At 40.0% G+C, this 16,440-nt stretch overlaps 2 protein-coding genes across 4 annotated transcripts; one reads left to right on the top strand and one right to left on the bottom strand.

The window, feature by feature from the left end:
• Window positions 1-5,403: 5,403 nt before the first annotated feature.
• Window positions 5,404-10,655, bottom strand: LOC116196575 (zinc finger CCCH domain-containing protein 13). 3 transcript variants are annotated; one of them, XM_031526363.1, is made up of 12 exons: window positions 10,510-10,655; window positions 10,177-10,372; window positions 8,597-8,707; window positions 8,347-8,380; window positions 8,035-8,167; window positions 7,868-7,924; window positions 7,577-7,674; window positions 7,326-7,397; window positions 6,998-7,215; window positions 6,742-6,893; window positions 6,092-6,277; window positions 5,404-5,821 (listed from the first exon to the last, which is right to left on the bottom strand). In XM_031526363.1, exons 2-12 carry the CDS (start codon window positions 10,301-10,303, stop codon window positions 5,741-5,743), a joined length of 1,269 nt encoding a protein of 422 aa, XP_031382223.1. In that variant the 5' UTR covers window positions 10,304-10,372; window positions 10,510-10,655; the 3' UTR covers window positions 5,404-5,740. The 3 variants fall into 3 exon arrangements, with proteins under 3 accessions (XP_031382223.1, XP_031382222.1, XP_031382225.1); XM_031526362.1 differs by having other exon boundaries at window positions 5,404-5,824; XM_031526365.1 differs by lacking the exon at window positions 10,510-10,655 and having other exon boundaries at window positions 5,404-5,824; window positions 8,597-9,693; window positions 10,177-10,312.
• An 812-nt stretch (window positions 10,656-11,467) lies between these two features.
• On the top strand, window positions 11,468-14,679 carry LOC116195980 (traB domain-containing protein-like). Its single transcript, XM_031525459.1, has 9 exons — window positions 11,468-11,994; window positions 12,235-12,282; window positions 12,425-12,484; window positions 12,936-13,019; window positions 13,237-13,341; window positions 13,696-13,809; window positions 13,900-14,000; window positions 14,106-14,217; window positions 14,319-14,679. Exons 1-9 carry the CDS (start codon window positions 11,701-11,703, stop codon window positions 14,442-14,444), a joined length of 1,044 nt encoding a protein of 347 aa, XP_031381319.1. The 5' UTR covers window positions 11,468-11,700; the 3' UTR covers window positions 14,445-14,679.
• The last annotated feature ends 1,761 nt before the right edge of the window (window positions 14,680-16,440 follow it).

The raw sequence follows: 16,440 nt of genomic DNA on the forward strand, positions 1-16,440 counted from the left end.
TGTTACATTTCCTCCGAATAACATACATATGTTGTGAATCTTTTATCTGATGTTGAACCGGCCCAATCTGAATCAGTATATCCAACTATTTCATTATGATCTCGATCTTGATATAGCAATCCTCTACCATGAGCACCCTTAAGATACTTCATAATCCAAATTACAACATTCCATTGAATTTCAATTGGTGAATCTAGAAATTGATTGACAACACTCACCGCGAAAGATGTCTAGTCTAGTAAGTGTGAGATAGTTCGGCTTACTCACCAATTTGTGATATCGCCCAATATCTGAAAAGGGGTCCCCTTCTCCTAGTGCCAACCTAACATTAGGATCTATTAATGTAGCAACTGACTTACACTAGCAATTCCATTTCTACTAAGATGTCTAATACATACTTCCTTTGTGATATGTAAATACCATGCCCTTACTGAGCAACTTCAATTCTAAGGAAGTACTTCAAGGCTCCCATGACTTTAGTTTAAAATTGTGAGTGCAAATAAGACTTCAGTTGAAATATGCCTATTATATCATCCCTTGTAGTTACAATATTATCAACATATACAACTAGGAGAATGTATCTCCCTTCATAATGTATGTAGAACACCGAATGATCAAATTGACTTATCACTAGACCAAACTTAAGAACAGCCGAACTGAAGCAACTGAACCATGCCCAAGGAGATTGCTTTAGCCCATAAAAAGATTTGCGAAGTACATACTTTACCAAAGTACTCCCCTTGAGCAACAAACCCAAGTGGTTGCTCCATATAAACATCATATTCTAAGTCTCCATGTAAAAAAGCATTCTTGATGTCCAACTGAAAGAGCAACCAATGGTTAATAGCAGCCAATGACAATAATAGACGCACAGAAGCCACCTTGGCTATAGGAGAGAAGGCGTCCCCATAATCTAGTCCAAGAATCTGTGTATAGCCCTTGGAAATTAGACGAGCTTTCAAATGATCAATGCAACCATTTGGAACATCTTCATTGCATACACCTATTGGCAACCCACGGTAGTCTTTCTAGGTGGCAAAGATATAAGTTCCTAAGTGCCATTGGCATGCAAAGCAGACATCTCATCTTCCATTGCTTCTCGCCAGCCAGAATGTGACAATGTCTCCTTAATAGATTGAGGAATGGAAATAGAATACACAAAAGAAAGAAATGCAATATGGGGAGGAGACCAACGACGATAACTGAGAAAGTTATATATAGGATAAGGATTGGCAGTGGAAGAGTACCTTTTCTATGGGCAATAGGCAAATTTGGCTATAGGGAAGACATCGATGATGGATATGAGGTTGGAGGTGTGACTGGAACAAGGGTAGAGTCATATGGTCTCTCAGGAGAGGTCACCTGTACTCTCTCTATCAGCTATGATTCAATATGAAGTGCCTTTTTCCTGCGCTGATAAGTGATCGACTTACGTGGTGCAGTTGGTCAAGAAGTAGATGGGGTCTCGGGTGCCTCAGAAGGAAGAGTGCATGTGGATGGTACACTAGACGGGATAATTACATATGGAGAAGGAAGAGGTAGTGATTCAGAAAGTAACTCAGATTGATTGGGAGGCGCTAAGAAAAAAAGAGTGGACTCAAAGAAGGTGACATCCGCAATCACAAAATATCGACGTTGTTTTAGAGAGTAACATCTATATCATTTCTGCCCACGAGTATATCCCAAGAATATACACTTTAAAGAGCAAGGAGACAGCTTTGCTAAACCTGGGAGCAATCGGTGGATGAAACAAAGACACCCAAAGAAACGTGGAGGCAATAAATAAATTGCATCGCGATGAAACAAGACTGAAAAAGGGCCTTGACCATGAAGGACACTAGAAGGCATTCCATTGATCAAATAGCATGCAATGAGAAGTGCATCACCCTAGAACTTGATAGGTACGTTCATATGTATCAAGAGAGTGCATGGGGTCTCAACAAGATGTCTATTATTTTGCTCAACAACTCCATTTTGCTATGGATTATAAGCACAAGAAGGCTGATGTATCATGCCTTGAGAAGACATAGATGATTGAAAGGGTGCTGAGAAATATTCTCGGGCATTATCACTACAAAAAGTATGAATTGAAACTCCAAATTGTGTTTGGATTTTAGCATAAAAGAACACAAATGTGAAATACAGATGAGAACGATTCTTCAATAGATAAACCCATGTCATTCTAGAATAATCATCAATGAAGGTTACAAAATAACGATAACCGTGACTTGAAAGAATTGGACAAGACCCCAAATGTCTGAATGAACTAAAACAAAAGGAGCACTAGCACGTTTACTGACTATACTTGGAAATTTGGCCTTGGTATGTTTTCCAAGTTGACATGATTGACACTCTAATTGACTAACTTTGGACAAATTCGAAACCATTTGCTTTAGATTAGCTAGAGAAGGATGACTAAGGCGACTATGAATCTGCTCTGGAGATACAACAGTGGTGTAGGCAATACGTACCTCAGATGTTACTGGAGCAGATAGTCGGTGGAGGCCTTAAAACTCACGCCCCGTTCCAATTGTTCCTCTTGTCCTCAAATCCTAAATTACCATAGAATCCGAGGTAAAAGTTACAATGCAATTAAGATCTTTAGTCAGTTTGCTAATAGATATTAAGTTATAGGGAAACTTAGAAAGATATAGAACAGAGGGTAAGGGAATGGAAGCAGTAGGTTGAGCAGTTTCAAGGCCACTCACCGAGGTGATAGAGTCATTAGCTAAAGTAACAGCGGACAAAGAACTAGAATTATGGAAGTGGAATAACAAATTAGAGTTACCGGACATATGACAGATGCACCTAAGTCGAGAACCCAAGGGCCCAATAGAGAGGATTTGGTGAGACATGCTACTGGTTGATCGGACTGTGCAAACGAAACAACAGGCTGAGATGCTGAACTGCCTAGTTCTAAAGGAGACGAGTAAACTGAGCATATTCCTCAACTGAAATAATCACAGAAGAACATTGTCTAGTGGGAGTCCCCTTGTATGATGCAGGGCAACCATCATTATCAATAAACACTTGCATATGCGTAGCATTAGCAACCTCGAGAGGAAACTCGTGCAATGAATAGCACTTATTAAGGGGCCAATATGTGTCTCGTCGTGTTTAAACAGGTTGTGTCTAAATGGGTTCGTATAAAAAAGCTCTAGCCCCAAACACGACTCGTTTAATAAACGTGTTAAGATTTTCAAATACAAACACGAACATGACACGTTTAAATACGGGTTGACACAAATACGACACGTCTAACCCGTTTAACTAAGCGTGTTTAATTGTGTATGTATACTTATCTACACGATATGACACTATTACCTTTAGGTATATATTATACCAACATGATATGACACCATTAACTTTAATTACACGTTACTATACGATTGACATGATAAAAATACCATAAACGGGTTATTTATATAAACAAATTTAAATGATTTTAGGGTTTTTTTTCTATAATTGATATAATATGTGAAATAAATTTATTAACACGATAACACATAATATAAAATCTGTCTAATCGTATCTAAACGGGTTATATGGTTAAACCCGTTTAAGCACGTTTATTTATCGTGTCTAAATGGGTTTGACCTATTTAGACACTAAACACATTTAGCCTTAACTCAAATCCGCTTAATTCCATGTCGTAACCATGTCGTGTTATCATATCGTGTCAAATATTGCCGGCTTGAGTACTTATCACGACTGTGACCACGTCTTCCATAGGAAGTGCAAGTTTGGGGATTCCCTTGGCCATTTCCACCTTTGAATCCACAATATTCCTTGTGAGCATAAATAACACCGGGTGAACTAGAGGCTACAACATATGAGTTGGACTCGGTGACAAATGTCACTTTCTCCTCAATTGCACCTCAAGGTTGGGAAACATTAGTCACTCGAATCAAATGAGCAATTACATTAGCCAGTGGAGGGATTGACTCTCCACTAATAATTGGATTTCGAATAGATTCATACTCAACCTCGAGACTTTGTAGGCAGATAATCGTCTTCTTCTTGTCACGATGTTCCTGTTGTTCCTTCAAGTCAATAGTTTATGGCATGATCTCATCGAACTCAGTAAGTAATCATTGGAGTTGGGCCAAACGTACGTGCATATCGGTGTTTAAAAGCTTCAGCTTAAATAAATTAGAAAGGACATCATAGACCCTAGGAATATCATGGGTATGCACTTCTCTGACTTGCGTCCACACTGATTTGCACGTTCGATAAGGGCGGAACACAAACATTAGGAATAAGTCAATGGACTGTTATAAAAGAGTGCACAAACATGCATTAATTTGAATCCAGGTTGCCTTCTTCGACTCTTCAATTTCTGAAGTTTCCTTGGTGAGATGCTCCATGTGCCCTTGACTCAAGAACCAAAACTCATCAGAAGCTCTCCAATTAGCGAAGTTTTTTCCATTCAACTTAACGGTGGAGATTAAGGGGCTCCCATAGACTGGGGAGACACCCACAGGACCATGGGAAGTTGACATACCTTGCCAAAGAAAACCCATAATATAAAAAGGCACTGAGAAGCAAGCAGCAACTAAGACAACAATTCAGTCTCTGTTCTAGTAAAGATGACCAAGACCAAACCAATTCCAACAACATAAGAGAGGAGGAAACTGAAGGCAAGAAGAACGATAAGAGAGGAGGCGGCTAAAGGCAAGAAGAATAGAACTAGGAGAGACGACCAAACAGGACCAATAAGAAGCGACTGGGGCTCCGGCTTCGATGAAGACAAGGAGAGGCTGCCATCCATAATCAAAAGCTCCAACAAGTTTAGCAATCAATAGAGTACTATGCTGGACCCCTAAAGTAGCAATTTTTCTCCAACCGTAGCTTTGATACCATGAGAACATAGAGACTGGAAGAGAGAATCGTGTGTCGAATCAGCCACACTTTTATTTATGTAGTTAATTAATTACACAAAGAATAAAAAGTAAAGACTATTCACATTTAAGTCCCTCATCTATTAACTTCTATATTTTTAATATGCGAAAGATTTATTTGAAGAGAGCTCTTTTCAGGGACCTCTAGGGTGATTCATCCTCTCTTTTTACGACCTTCACCCTGACTACGCTGCTTGAGGTTCAGTTTTGGATATGGAATTTCCTACTGGTGTGGATGCCTGCGGAACTAACCCAATTTGCTCATCCAACTGCGCGATGTAACAATGAATTACCGTGGTGTGGACTTTGACGAACATTTTGTAATTGTGTCTAGTCAAACGTTCATAATTCCCTCAGCTTGCTCGAGTACCTTCCCCCGATCGTGAACTTCTAAAAAGCTGTTCCTAGAAAGTGCGGATTTTGCCCTGTGCTTTATCCAGAGGACAGTCCCAGCAACAGAATTCAAAATCCACTCAAAATCACTGTTGAAGAACTCAACCACTAATAAGAATATATTTTTTTTTTCCATCGGCCAATAACAGTAGATTCCAAAAGAAATATTATGTATCATAATTTCTAGAACATTGATACCGTTAGGCTCTGAGATAGTTGGAGCCAACGGTTGATAGTCCTAACATAACACGCAGTCAGGTCCACTTGTAACTGGAACACGTCAATTTACAAGCAAAAGCAACTACTCGAGGCAGAAAGACAGACTAGTTTAATTAACAGTAGATATGGTCAGCGAAGATGCAGAAAATTTGGCATGTGGCAACTGCAACTAGAACAGGTGAAAATCAATAAGTGTGAAATCCATACTAAGCATCACCAGCGTCTGCTCAGGAAGCATTGGTTGCATCCGCCTTCTCAGTTTGCTCCATATCTCCAAGAAGATTGACATTCTCATCACCACCATCGTACTGCTATATGCAACTCTTGTCAGAGGTCGATACAAAAAATGGGCAAATCATCAAGAGAATTGGGACACACGTGTATCATCAGAATTAAATTTTAGATCCTTTGCAAGTTATTAAGAAATCTTTGCGCACATTTTAAAGACGTTATGACTCCAAGGGTTGGAAGTTGCAAGACTACATATAGCCTAACCAAAAACTCAACTAAAACAGTAAAATTAAAAGCTTCTAATCGCTGTTCTTATCATCACCGCAAGTAGCTTGAGAACTAGGTACCTGTTTGTAGGATCTCTTGCGAATGGGAGGTAGTGGGGCAATCGCAAAAGACAGTCGTTTGTTTTGAAATGCTGCTGCTTCCTCACTCCTAGTCGAAGCAAGCTCCGCTTCCTCATCAACTACTACTTTGTCAATCACATCAGCTGACGCATGTGCCGATGGCAATGCCAGTCCTGAACCCTTTGACTGCAACTTCATAAATTCCCTTGTCAATTTCACACCTTGAATATATGCAAGCACTTTTAACTAGAATAATTATGGAGAAACAGAAGCATCTTTTCCTATTCTCCTCATGCCAAGTGTTTCAACATTCTTTCATAAATGCAATAAGTTATACTTTAGATGACGACGAGGTATAACCATATCCTTGTTAACAATCAGGCACTTGACTTGCACAGCTTATAAAGAGGTTGGTTTTTTTTTTTAATAATTATAATAAAAAATGAGTTTTACAATTAGTCATCCACTCAGATTGATTGCAATATTTATCTCTTCTGTTCTGACTACTGAAAATGATTTTATAGCCAACAGAATAAAACTTAAATGAAACTGGAACCAAAACTTTGAAAGCCATACTTGGCCATAGAATGTAGAATCAACAACTCCTACATTATACAGTAGATAGTGAATTGAGCTCAACAAAGGTGCACCTTATCTCCCGGTGAAATGGTAGAAGAGATATTCTTATCTCTGTTGTGCATGCCATCTACTCCAGGCTGTCCATTACCATTGTTTTTGCCATTGTAAAATTCCTCATCATGCTTTTGGTGAGAATATGTCCACCGCGAGAATTTCCATTTCCCTGTGCATCATGCATTTGTAGTTGAGTAACAACAACTTTATAAGCACGGTATCGTCCCCTCCATGGATTATCAAACAATTTAGGAAGACAATTCAATAAAGTACCATGTGGCTGTAATTCTTCAACTGCGGCCTGATTTAAGTCTGGCATTTTCATGCGCTGTAAATCATGAGTCTGCAGCTCATTCCGAGGGCTACCCGCATGATTGTTCGGGTTTTCTCCATCACTAACAATATTGATGCTAGAGTCCTCTTCCTTGTTTCCACCTTCAACAGCATCCAAACTGAGCTGATCTCCCAGATCCTGAAGTTGGATCTGTGATCTACAGACAATCAAGAAGTAATCCTTACTATGAAGCAACTGATGTTGCATAAACTTAATAAAATTATGGGGAAAAACACTGCCTATAATGAAGTGGCATGAAATTCCTGCCTTTTTAGGTCATCTTGCAACCGTGCATGGCGATGATGAGCCTTAACAAATTTCTTGATCCTTGAGTTGATCCTGGAGGTATCACATCAGGGGGGGAAAAAAAACACTAAGATATCATGCAATTAAGATGGAGACTTCTAAAACCGCATTGGGATTTTTTGCAAAACTTTTTCCTCATCCAAATACACAAGGCAAACATTTTTGAAGTACATAATAGAAAAAGTTGAATGCTCATGCAATTATTTCATTACCTTCTACATTCCTTTTTTTCTTTGTGCAATTGCCTTTCAAGCTCCTCAATCTTAGAAGCAAGGCTATCTTCCTCCTGGACACGCTCTTTCAGGTGAATCTTCAGTAACATTAGAAAAAAGGGCGTTACCTCACATTAGAACAGCTAGTTACCACCAGGAGATTAAGTGCTGGTAGGGTCAGATTAGACTGATTTAAAAGTATTTGATCCTCCGAAAAGGCCATCATCGCACTCAAACACGATGACATACCATCATGTCTACCAGCAACTCCCAAACCATAAGACTACTCACCTCCAACTGAACTTTATGATGATCAAACATGGAGATTTCTGCCTGTACTTGCTTTAACTGCATACAATTGCAGAAGCTTTACATCAAGAGACTTTTAAAGGATTAAAATATATTTAAAAAAAAAGTCGAAGCATTGGGGACCTAGATAAGTATGATTTACTTCGAACCTGTCCGTGAAGATTATTTTTGGAGTCCGACAAAGTAGACCGCCCTCCTCTGGCATAATCTGTCCCATCTGATACTTTCCCTGAAACATCACTTGGACTATCCAAATGCTGGCTCTTCCGGCGTTTTCTGTCACTGGGTTTTGAGAGATAATTTCAGAAGATTCCACGTTGAAGAAGGAATGATAAGGCCAATAAACAATTAAGTCCGAGCAAGTGAAAGCTGAACATGATTTTGCAGCAGAAACACAAAATAGATAGACGAACAAGAAGATGCACGCCGATGTAAAAACAGAAGGGTCCACGTAAATTTACCTATTATCCTCGAGAGACCTGGAAGGGCTGTATCCTGCAGTTTGCACACTATTAGAACGCTTCAAATAAAAGATAAATGAACAACTAATTTTGGAACAGAACTTTCGCAAAGCTTAGATTTAGTATGTTTCCAGACAGGTTCATCCCATCACGACATGTCAATCCAACAATCACTCTTCCATAAAATTTAGCTAGGAATTTTAACAGCAAAAAACTAAGAACAGTCCTGTAGAAGGATGGCATTTCTTACTGTGCAATGTGTGGCGGCTTCTTGCATCTTTTACAGGAGAGTACCTTCTCTGAGGAGAATACCTCCTCCCAAGTCTACTCCTCAAGTCATTACCTCTATAGTCTCGTCTGCCTGTGAGGACAAAAGAAAGGTCCTCAGTTTGACATAATCTCATTTTAATTTAGCTTTTAATACGAGCAATATGATAACCCACAAGCTATGACGAAGCCAGCCTTACCATCACACTGAAAACATATATAAACACTAACAAAGAGAAACAGAGCCTCCTTGTGGGACCAAAGTGAGGGGAAACTAGCAAATTCACACAATGCATAGGCAAAAAAATTCTCCCAATTTCAGTTTATATCACTGATAAGCCTGCTCCAGTAAGAAAGACGAATAGAATTCATGGGTAGTAGACATTCCTCCTCTTGGCATAGTGCAATTAGAGATGTAAGAAATCTGAGTAACAATGTGAGCAGACACCCCAGATGTCCATATATAATGTAGATAAATCAGTGATTCTGTCCCACGTGCAGCATTTGAAGATAGATCCGTGGAGATTGCATCTTCCTCATAAGAGAAATCCCTTTGCATTGTTGTATAGATACTGATCAAGATAATGCCATGAGCTCCATGCGAACATACACTAGATAGATGCTACGGAATATAGGTCACACAATTGGCTTATCATGTAAAGATCACATGAGAAAGCATTTTCCACCAGTCGCGTAGTGACTCCTCATAAAAAGCAATTGTGCTTCAATAGATTTATGATGAGCCGATATAGTTGTTAAACAATATTGCAATCAGCTATAAAGAATCATCTGGTTGTCCCGTTGAAAAGAAGGATTAGCCAGCCACCAAACCACAATACCAGGTATTGTCTCTCGACAACACATTGGAGAAAGCAATAGTCCCTGATGCCATACTAACTGAATCCTTCTCGCACACAGATCAGAAATAACGATAAGGGCACCATAGGGTCAGTAGATGAAAAGAGAAGTTATAGCACCAATTAGGTCACGGGAACCATTATCTGAAGGTATAGGATAACAAGTGCTATCGCTCAGTTGCTAAAGCTTGTTGACGACACGTGCTGCATTCATCTGCCATTACTGAATTTCATGATGAAGAAACGTTCATAGATACAAGGAGCCAGCAGAAAATGATTACATTAGAAGCATCTTAAACTAAAACAGGAAAAATCACACTAAGAGGAGAAACAGCATGAAATAGCAACCAGCCGAAGGTACACTTCTTCCTTTCTTCATTGGAAGTAGAACCTCCGGAGACACAGACAACAACATAGAAATACGCATATTCATGCATACGCACGTCAATATGAATTCCTCATCGCTTGATTTAACTCCATCAGGACTCCTTTTTATGGCGAAAGCTTTAAATTCTTAGGAATAGTTCAGAGATAGATGAAGCTTGTGCGAGACTCCGAAACATTTCAAGCATTTCGCTCTATTATTAGACGAAAATCAGCTCATGCTTTGACGAAGAGGACTCAATCAATGAACCCAACCGACAACCAAATCTCTTGAAATTTGTCCGGAACGAACAGCATAAAAGTTAGGAGTTCCACAGTTTACCAGAACTGGAGGCGCCGAATCGCCTAAGCTCGGCTTCTCCATGAGCGAAGGAGCAGCTCTGACGATTACAGTGACCTCTCTGATACAACACACAGAGCTTCGTCTTGAATAGCTTTCTCTCCACCATCGCGAATCGATCGATGCAGGTATAGGTAATCACTCGATAATGTACCAGACAACAGAGGACCTCGACACGCTGAGAAAGAAGAAGATATGCGTAAATTTCGCTCGGATGTGAACGAGCAGATTTCAACCTCAGCCAGCTGGCCGGAGCTCCGTTTGGCCACAGAGAGTTTTCTCGGGAACTCAAGCTCAACTTTAAGCAACACTGACCTTCGAGACGAGCTGCTGAAGCTCAGAGATGGCTATGATAAATCAGAGCGAATCCCCCGCCCTCACACGCAGAAGCGCAGAATGAACGAAGACGATGGATTAAGGAAACGCATCTTTGTTCTCTGGAATTCCAGTTATATATGTCGAAGTGGATGGTCTCCTGGGCTTGGGCTTGGGCTTGTCATCCGGCCCATTTCGATCTTCCTCGAAGCAACTCTTTCTTTTTTTTTGGTTTAATTTCAGTTTGCTTGTGAGACTTTTTTTTCCCCCTGTTGCAATTCGACCCTTTTAGGTTCTTCAATTTTTCTTCGTTGAGGCCAAGAGGTGTCTTCAGCCTACCCACTTAGACTAACTCCGTTTCCCTTCATGAGTGCTGGCTTGGTTCTCTGCATGGTATTCTTCTAGTGAATTTCGAAACGCTTACACTATTATTAAATATTGATACGTTCAACAATTTCTTAATTTACCTCGCATGTAGCACTAAAAATTAATCTAAATATATTTTGAAAAGCAGTTTTTATAGAAATGAGTGACTATGGAACTTGATCATCCAGTCCTTTTCTAGAAGTTTTTTTTTTCTCAAACGGAAACTCATATTCTTTCAAATAATCAATCTTGTTAAATACCGATGATGCATTGTCATCAAGGGTATAAAAACAAACATTACTGATCTCATAAATATGTGGGCGTAGTCTATATCAAGACAAGGTTCTCGACCATAAATTAACAACTGAAACTACAAGAGGCTAGCAGCTATGAAGTAGAAATTATGGGAGGCATATAGAGATGGAAACAAACTTCAGGGAGCAAGTTGGTATTAATTAATAGTACAATTTTATTTATTTATTTTTTAGCTGGTCAAATTTTAACGGGTAAAGAAGAGTGAATTTCCTTTTATGACATGAGGAATTTACGCGGGGGAATTTATTATTTATTTTCCTTCTTTAATTAATTAATTGATTCGTTGCATGTATGGGAAGAAAGTAATCCTCTCCCTTACCTCAATGAGCTCCGAGTCTATGCGTTGATGAATCGCCTGACTCACCGAGTGAAACCACTCAGCTCCATCGTCTCGCCCTCGCTCCCCCATTTCCGGCCACGGCTCTCGAATTCCGGACCCAAATCCGCCTCATTGCCGCTCCCAGTACTCCGCGTCAGCCGCCAGAGGACCGATCAAATCGGCCATCGTCGATGGACCGCAATCCTCCGAAGCCCGACCCGGAAGCCGCGGACGACTACGTCCACATCGAGGATCCCAACCCTAACGTAGAGAGCCTGAGCGAGAGCTTCGTCGGCGTCGATGACGTAAGGTCCGAGGACGACGCCGTTCCGAGGGGCGGGGAAAGCGAGGGATTGGAATCATTGGATCGTGGGAGGACGCTCCCCGAGGAGCTCTCCAGAAACGTGGCGTTCCTCAGCTGCGAATCCTCGGCGGAGGGAGGCACGTGCGACGTCTATGTGGTGGGGACGGCTCATGTTTCTCAGGTGAATTTGTGGAGCTTGCTGCTGTGCCCGATTGATTCTGTTGATTGAATTTGACAATCTGCGGATTCTTGATTGTTCTTGAAGCAGATAAAGGGGAGTAGCTTGAAAGTTTGAAGCTTTGCATTTGATAATCGCATAGTCTATATGCTGTGCATATGGAGCTGAGACAAATGTATTGTCGCGTGATTCTTTCCCTTTTGCAGCTAACTTTGCAAAGATTGATCCTTGCTGTGATTGCAGGAATCTTGCAGAGAAGTACAAGCCATAATTAGTTACTTGAAACCAGAGGTGCTTCCCTCCTCGTGATATCGTTTAGTAGTTTATCCCGTCGGTTGGCTACTAGAAATTGTGGAGTTGTCCGCTTTGCTTCTGCGTTCTTCCTTTAGCTTTATAATCTCATCTGATGTTCGAAATCTTTCGTCAACTTTAGGTGGTTTTCTTGGAATTATGCTCCCAAAGAGTAGCCGTGCTTACCCCCCAGAATCTGAAGGTCGGTCTTATGTAATCCTTGTTATGGCCTTTGCTGTAATCATTACTATTCTGCATTGTTGTTTTCAACGTCTTTTTTGTGGCCCTGCAATTTTTCTATGTCATGGCAGTTCTATAAATAGTTATGTGCATGTGTAAGTTCATGGCACGGGGCTTTTCAACTTATGCAGTAAAATCCCGTTGTGCCTCATCTAATTGCCAGCCTACATACGCTCCCTTCATGTCTGCATTTGCTTGAATATGCTGATGACATGCATCACAATTTTTATTTATTTTGGGACACTCAGGCAACTTCTGCCTTTAGGTGCATGTGCAATGTAGTTATTTCTGCTCTCGATGATGCCTAATCACAGACTGAATTATGTTTGATTATAGGCAGTGCAATCCATGTCAACTAGCTACTATTTGTCTTTATCTGATATGGGTACTGCTTACATTGAATGGTTAATCAGGTACCAACTGTTGGAGAAATGATAGAGATGTGGAAGAAAAAGCAAAATCTATTTGGGATTCTTTACAGCTGGTTTCTTGCAAAAGTATGTTGCTTTAATTCCTCTGGTATTTGGGCTTATGCTATTATTGTAAGACTCAAGTGATTTGGCTTTGAAAAATCTCTTTTAGCCTTATATTGGTTCATTGTCTAATTCAGCCTTCTAATAATATCTTCCTTTCCTTGCATTTCTCTGATAGAATGGGGTGCTTTGTCGTTTACTATCTTACTCCTTTTCCTCTTCTTATAAAACTGTTATTAAGGTTGCCAGTAAGCTTGAGGTTTTTCCTGGTGCTGAGTTTCGTGTTGCATTTGAAGAAGCGATGAAATATGGTGGGAAGGTTATACTTGGTGATCGCCCTGTGCAGGTAAAGCTCGTCCTTTGCAAGATAGACTGATGTGGTATGTCGTTTATTTTAGTTCGTAAGGCCATAATGTTATAGTTGGGCTCATTTCATTCCCCATGAACTCTTCCATAGAAGCTGGAATCTTTATGCCCAGGAAACAACCCCAACTCTCCCCACACCCCCCCCCCCCCCCCAAAAAAAAAAAAAAACACCTCTCTTCCTGCTTCTCCAGGATAACTTTCATTATTGTGTCATTATCTATATTTCCAATTGCTATTGTCATTCAGCTTCCCTTATTTCTGGCGCAGTCACCACAACTTCCATAGAGGGACATTATAGATGCCATTACTTTTTCCTTTCCCTCAAACGTGGCAGATAACAGTACGGAGGACATGGGACAAAATGCCACTTTGGCACAAGACAAAGTTACTGTATTCCTTTCTTTTTCAAGCTGTCTTTTTGCCAAGCCCCGAGGATCTAAATAAAATGGTGAGCATTTCAGATAGATCCTTTGGTTGAACAATTTTGGCTGCCACTAGCACTGAGTGATTAAAGGTTTCCTTTATTGCTTTTCTTTAGCTGAAGGAAATGGATGATGTTGATATGATGACCCTTGTGATTCAAGAAATGAGCAAGGAGTTCCCTACTCTAATGGAAACACTTCTTCATGAGAGAGACCAGTTAATACTCTGTTCTTCTACCTCGTCTGTCCATTTTGTGTTTTCTGCATGTATTTGTTATGACTTGATGGTATATGATATGCGCGTATGCTTCCTCGCATTTAGGTACATGTCATCTACCTTGCTGAAAATCGCCAGCGAGCACAGCTCGGTTGTTGCAGTCGTTGGAAAGGGACACATGAATGGGATCAAGAAGCACTGGAAACAGCCTGTTATGGTAACATAACTTGTTTCTTTGGGTTTATGTCATTTTATGCAGTTTGATTGATAAGCAACTGAACCTTACAGTTTGTTTCGCCAAATTTTATCTCGTCTCAGGTGAAAGATCTATTGTTGATTCCTTCACAAAAACCCACTTCTTTCGTCAAGATCCTAACCTCTGTTGGAGTTGCAGCTGCTGGGGTGGCCATTGTAACTGGAATCTACTTTGGATGCAAGAAGTAGGTACACGCAGACAGACCCATGAGTTCCTGATACAGAATGTCTTGATAACAACTCAGCTCGCACCTCGGTGAAAGAATGTGTATAATGATGGGAACATTCGTTGTTCAACCATTTAAAGCGATTCTTGGAAGAATGTAAACTTGTAAATTTTCTCTTTTCTCTTGGTTCATTCAAGTCTACAGCTCTTTTTCCCCCCCCTTTGCCTTAATTGAACACAATCTCATTGAAATGCGCATGAAGGTAACTCCCTGTTGTTGACAACAATTAGGTTCTCTCTAAAGCATTCAATAAATCAATATCAAATTTTTTTTTAACCGTTCAATAATTCAATTCACATCTCAAATTGAACTTAGGACTTCAGAAGAATCTAATCGCAATTTATATATACACGAGAAACTCATCTATGTCTAGCTGTGATGGTAAGTCTGGATTGTGAGCCAAATAGAATCCAATCTCTCCTGACCTCAAAGGATGATTTGGGCTTGGGCTTATGGTTGGGGAAGTCTGAAGTGTCTCTATCTTAACCATTCAATATATACAAAGATATTTTCATGTTAAGCCAAATTCAGAAGGGATGCATCATCGTCGTTTCATGGGACGGTCTGTGTATCAAGAGAAGACCGGTGTATGCGGATGCATATGGACTAGGAAATTGACCATGGGAAGTAGAGGAGAACTAGTGAGAACCCGTGGCATGCCTTGATACACAAGATGATCCGAAACCGATCTTATGAAGTTGTAACAATGTCTGTGTGAAGCATAGGCTGCTGGGATGTAAATGTGAAGATCTGCAGAGGAAAGTAATGAAGCAGAAGCATAGGAGGAATGCCTCAGTGTTTGTATCTTTTTGTTTCTGTAATGGCCTTTCGGCCACTCTCAGTCAATTGGATTGAGTGCTTTCAAGCTCGGCCTGTGAGCTCACTTTGGCATTATATAACCTTTGTTTTTTTTTTTTTAATGATTCAGTAATGAAAATCGCTACCCTACTTGCATCAGACAACAATATCCGTGTGATGTAATTCTGAATAAGTTGTTCAAGTTGAAGTATTGTAACAATTTAACATTATGTTGTGAATTTAATTGAGTCACTTATGCGATTGTGGAAAAAGAAAAAATAATGGTGATTCTTGTGCTACATTGAATTGAAAAAAGTAAAATATGAGGTAGAAGTAAAATAAATGTGGAATCACAAGTTACTTATCCGAAAATGTGTGGATAATTAAATAATGGTCAACTGAGAAATGGATAGACATTGATTTTATGTTTCCAATATTATTTTATACAAATATCCAGACAATTTGACTGATTATGGTAACATGTAATATCATAGAGAAGTTCATTTACTCGTTCAAGGACCCCGCAAGGAGCCTCTTGATGTTGGCCAGGGTGGCGGAGTTGTTGGTGAGGGCGGCGTCAGACTGGAAGAGTCCTCTCCTCTCGAGGACGTTCGAGTAGTAACTGAGGTCGAACGTCTTGCCCTGGGTTCATCTCCACGATGGTGGTGTTATCATTTGGAGACTTGCACGTGCTAGCCTTGAGGTCGCTCGCTACTCGCTGTCCGGGTTTGGGTCTTGGTCACCAACTCCCGTGAAATTGTACAGCCGCTTCGAGCAGGGGCGCCCTAAGAGAAATTAGGGCCTAAGGCTAAGGCGAAATTGCATTATACGGCCTTTCATTTACTAGGTACAAATTGAACGGCAATACAAATAGTGACAATAAAAGGTCATCACAATAGAATACGAGAGTGGAAGTTCATGATTCACTTCTTTGATAAAGAGACCGCTTCGAAATTAACAACTTCTTCTTTATTAGTTTCTGTTAACAATCTAGAAATAAGAGTAAAAAAATAAAATAACAATGTTGGATCTTATAACTTAAAAAATGGTTGTTGGTGATCTCCATTGATTAATTGAATAATATATCTTAAATGAAGAAATAATATCAGGAAGATAAGCTAATAAATTGCTAATTGACACTCTTTTTTGTCAATCAATGA

The sequence above is a fragment of the Punica granatum genome, chromosome 2, assembly GCF_007655135.1.
Source record: "Punica granatum isolate Tunisia-2019 chromosome 2, ASM765513v2, whole genome shotgun sequence".
In the NCBI taxonomy this organism is placed as follows: Eukaryota; Viridiplantae; Streptophyta; class Magnoliopsida; order Myrtales; family Lythraceae; genus Punica; species Punica granatum.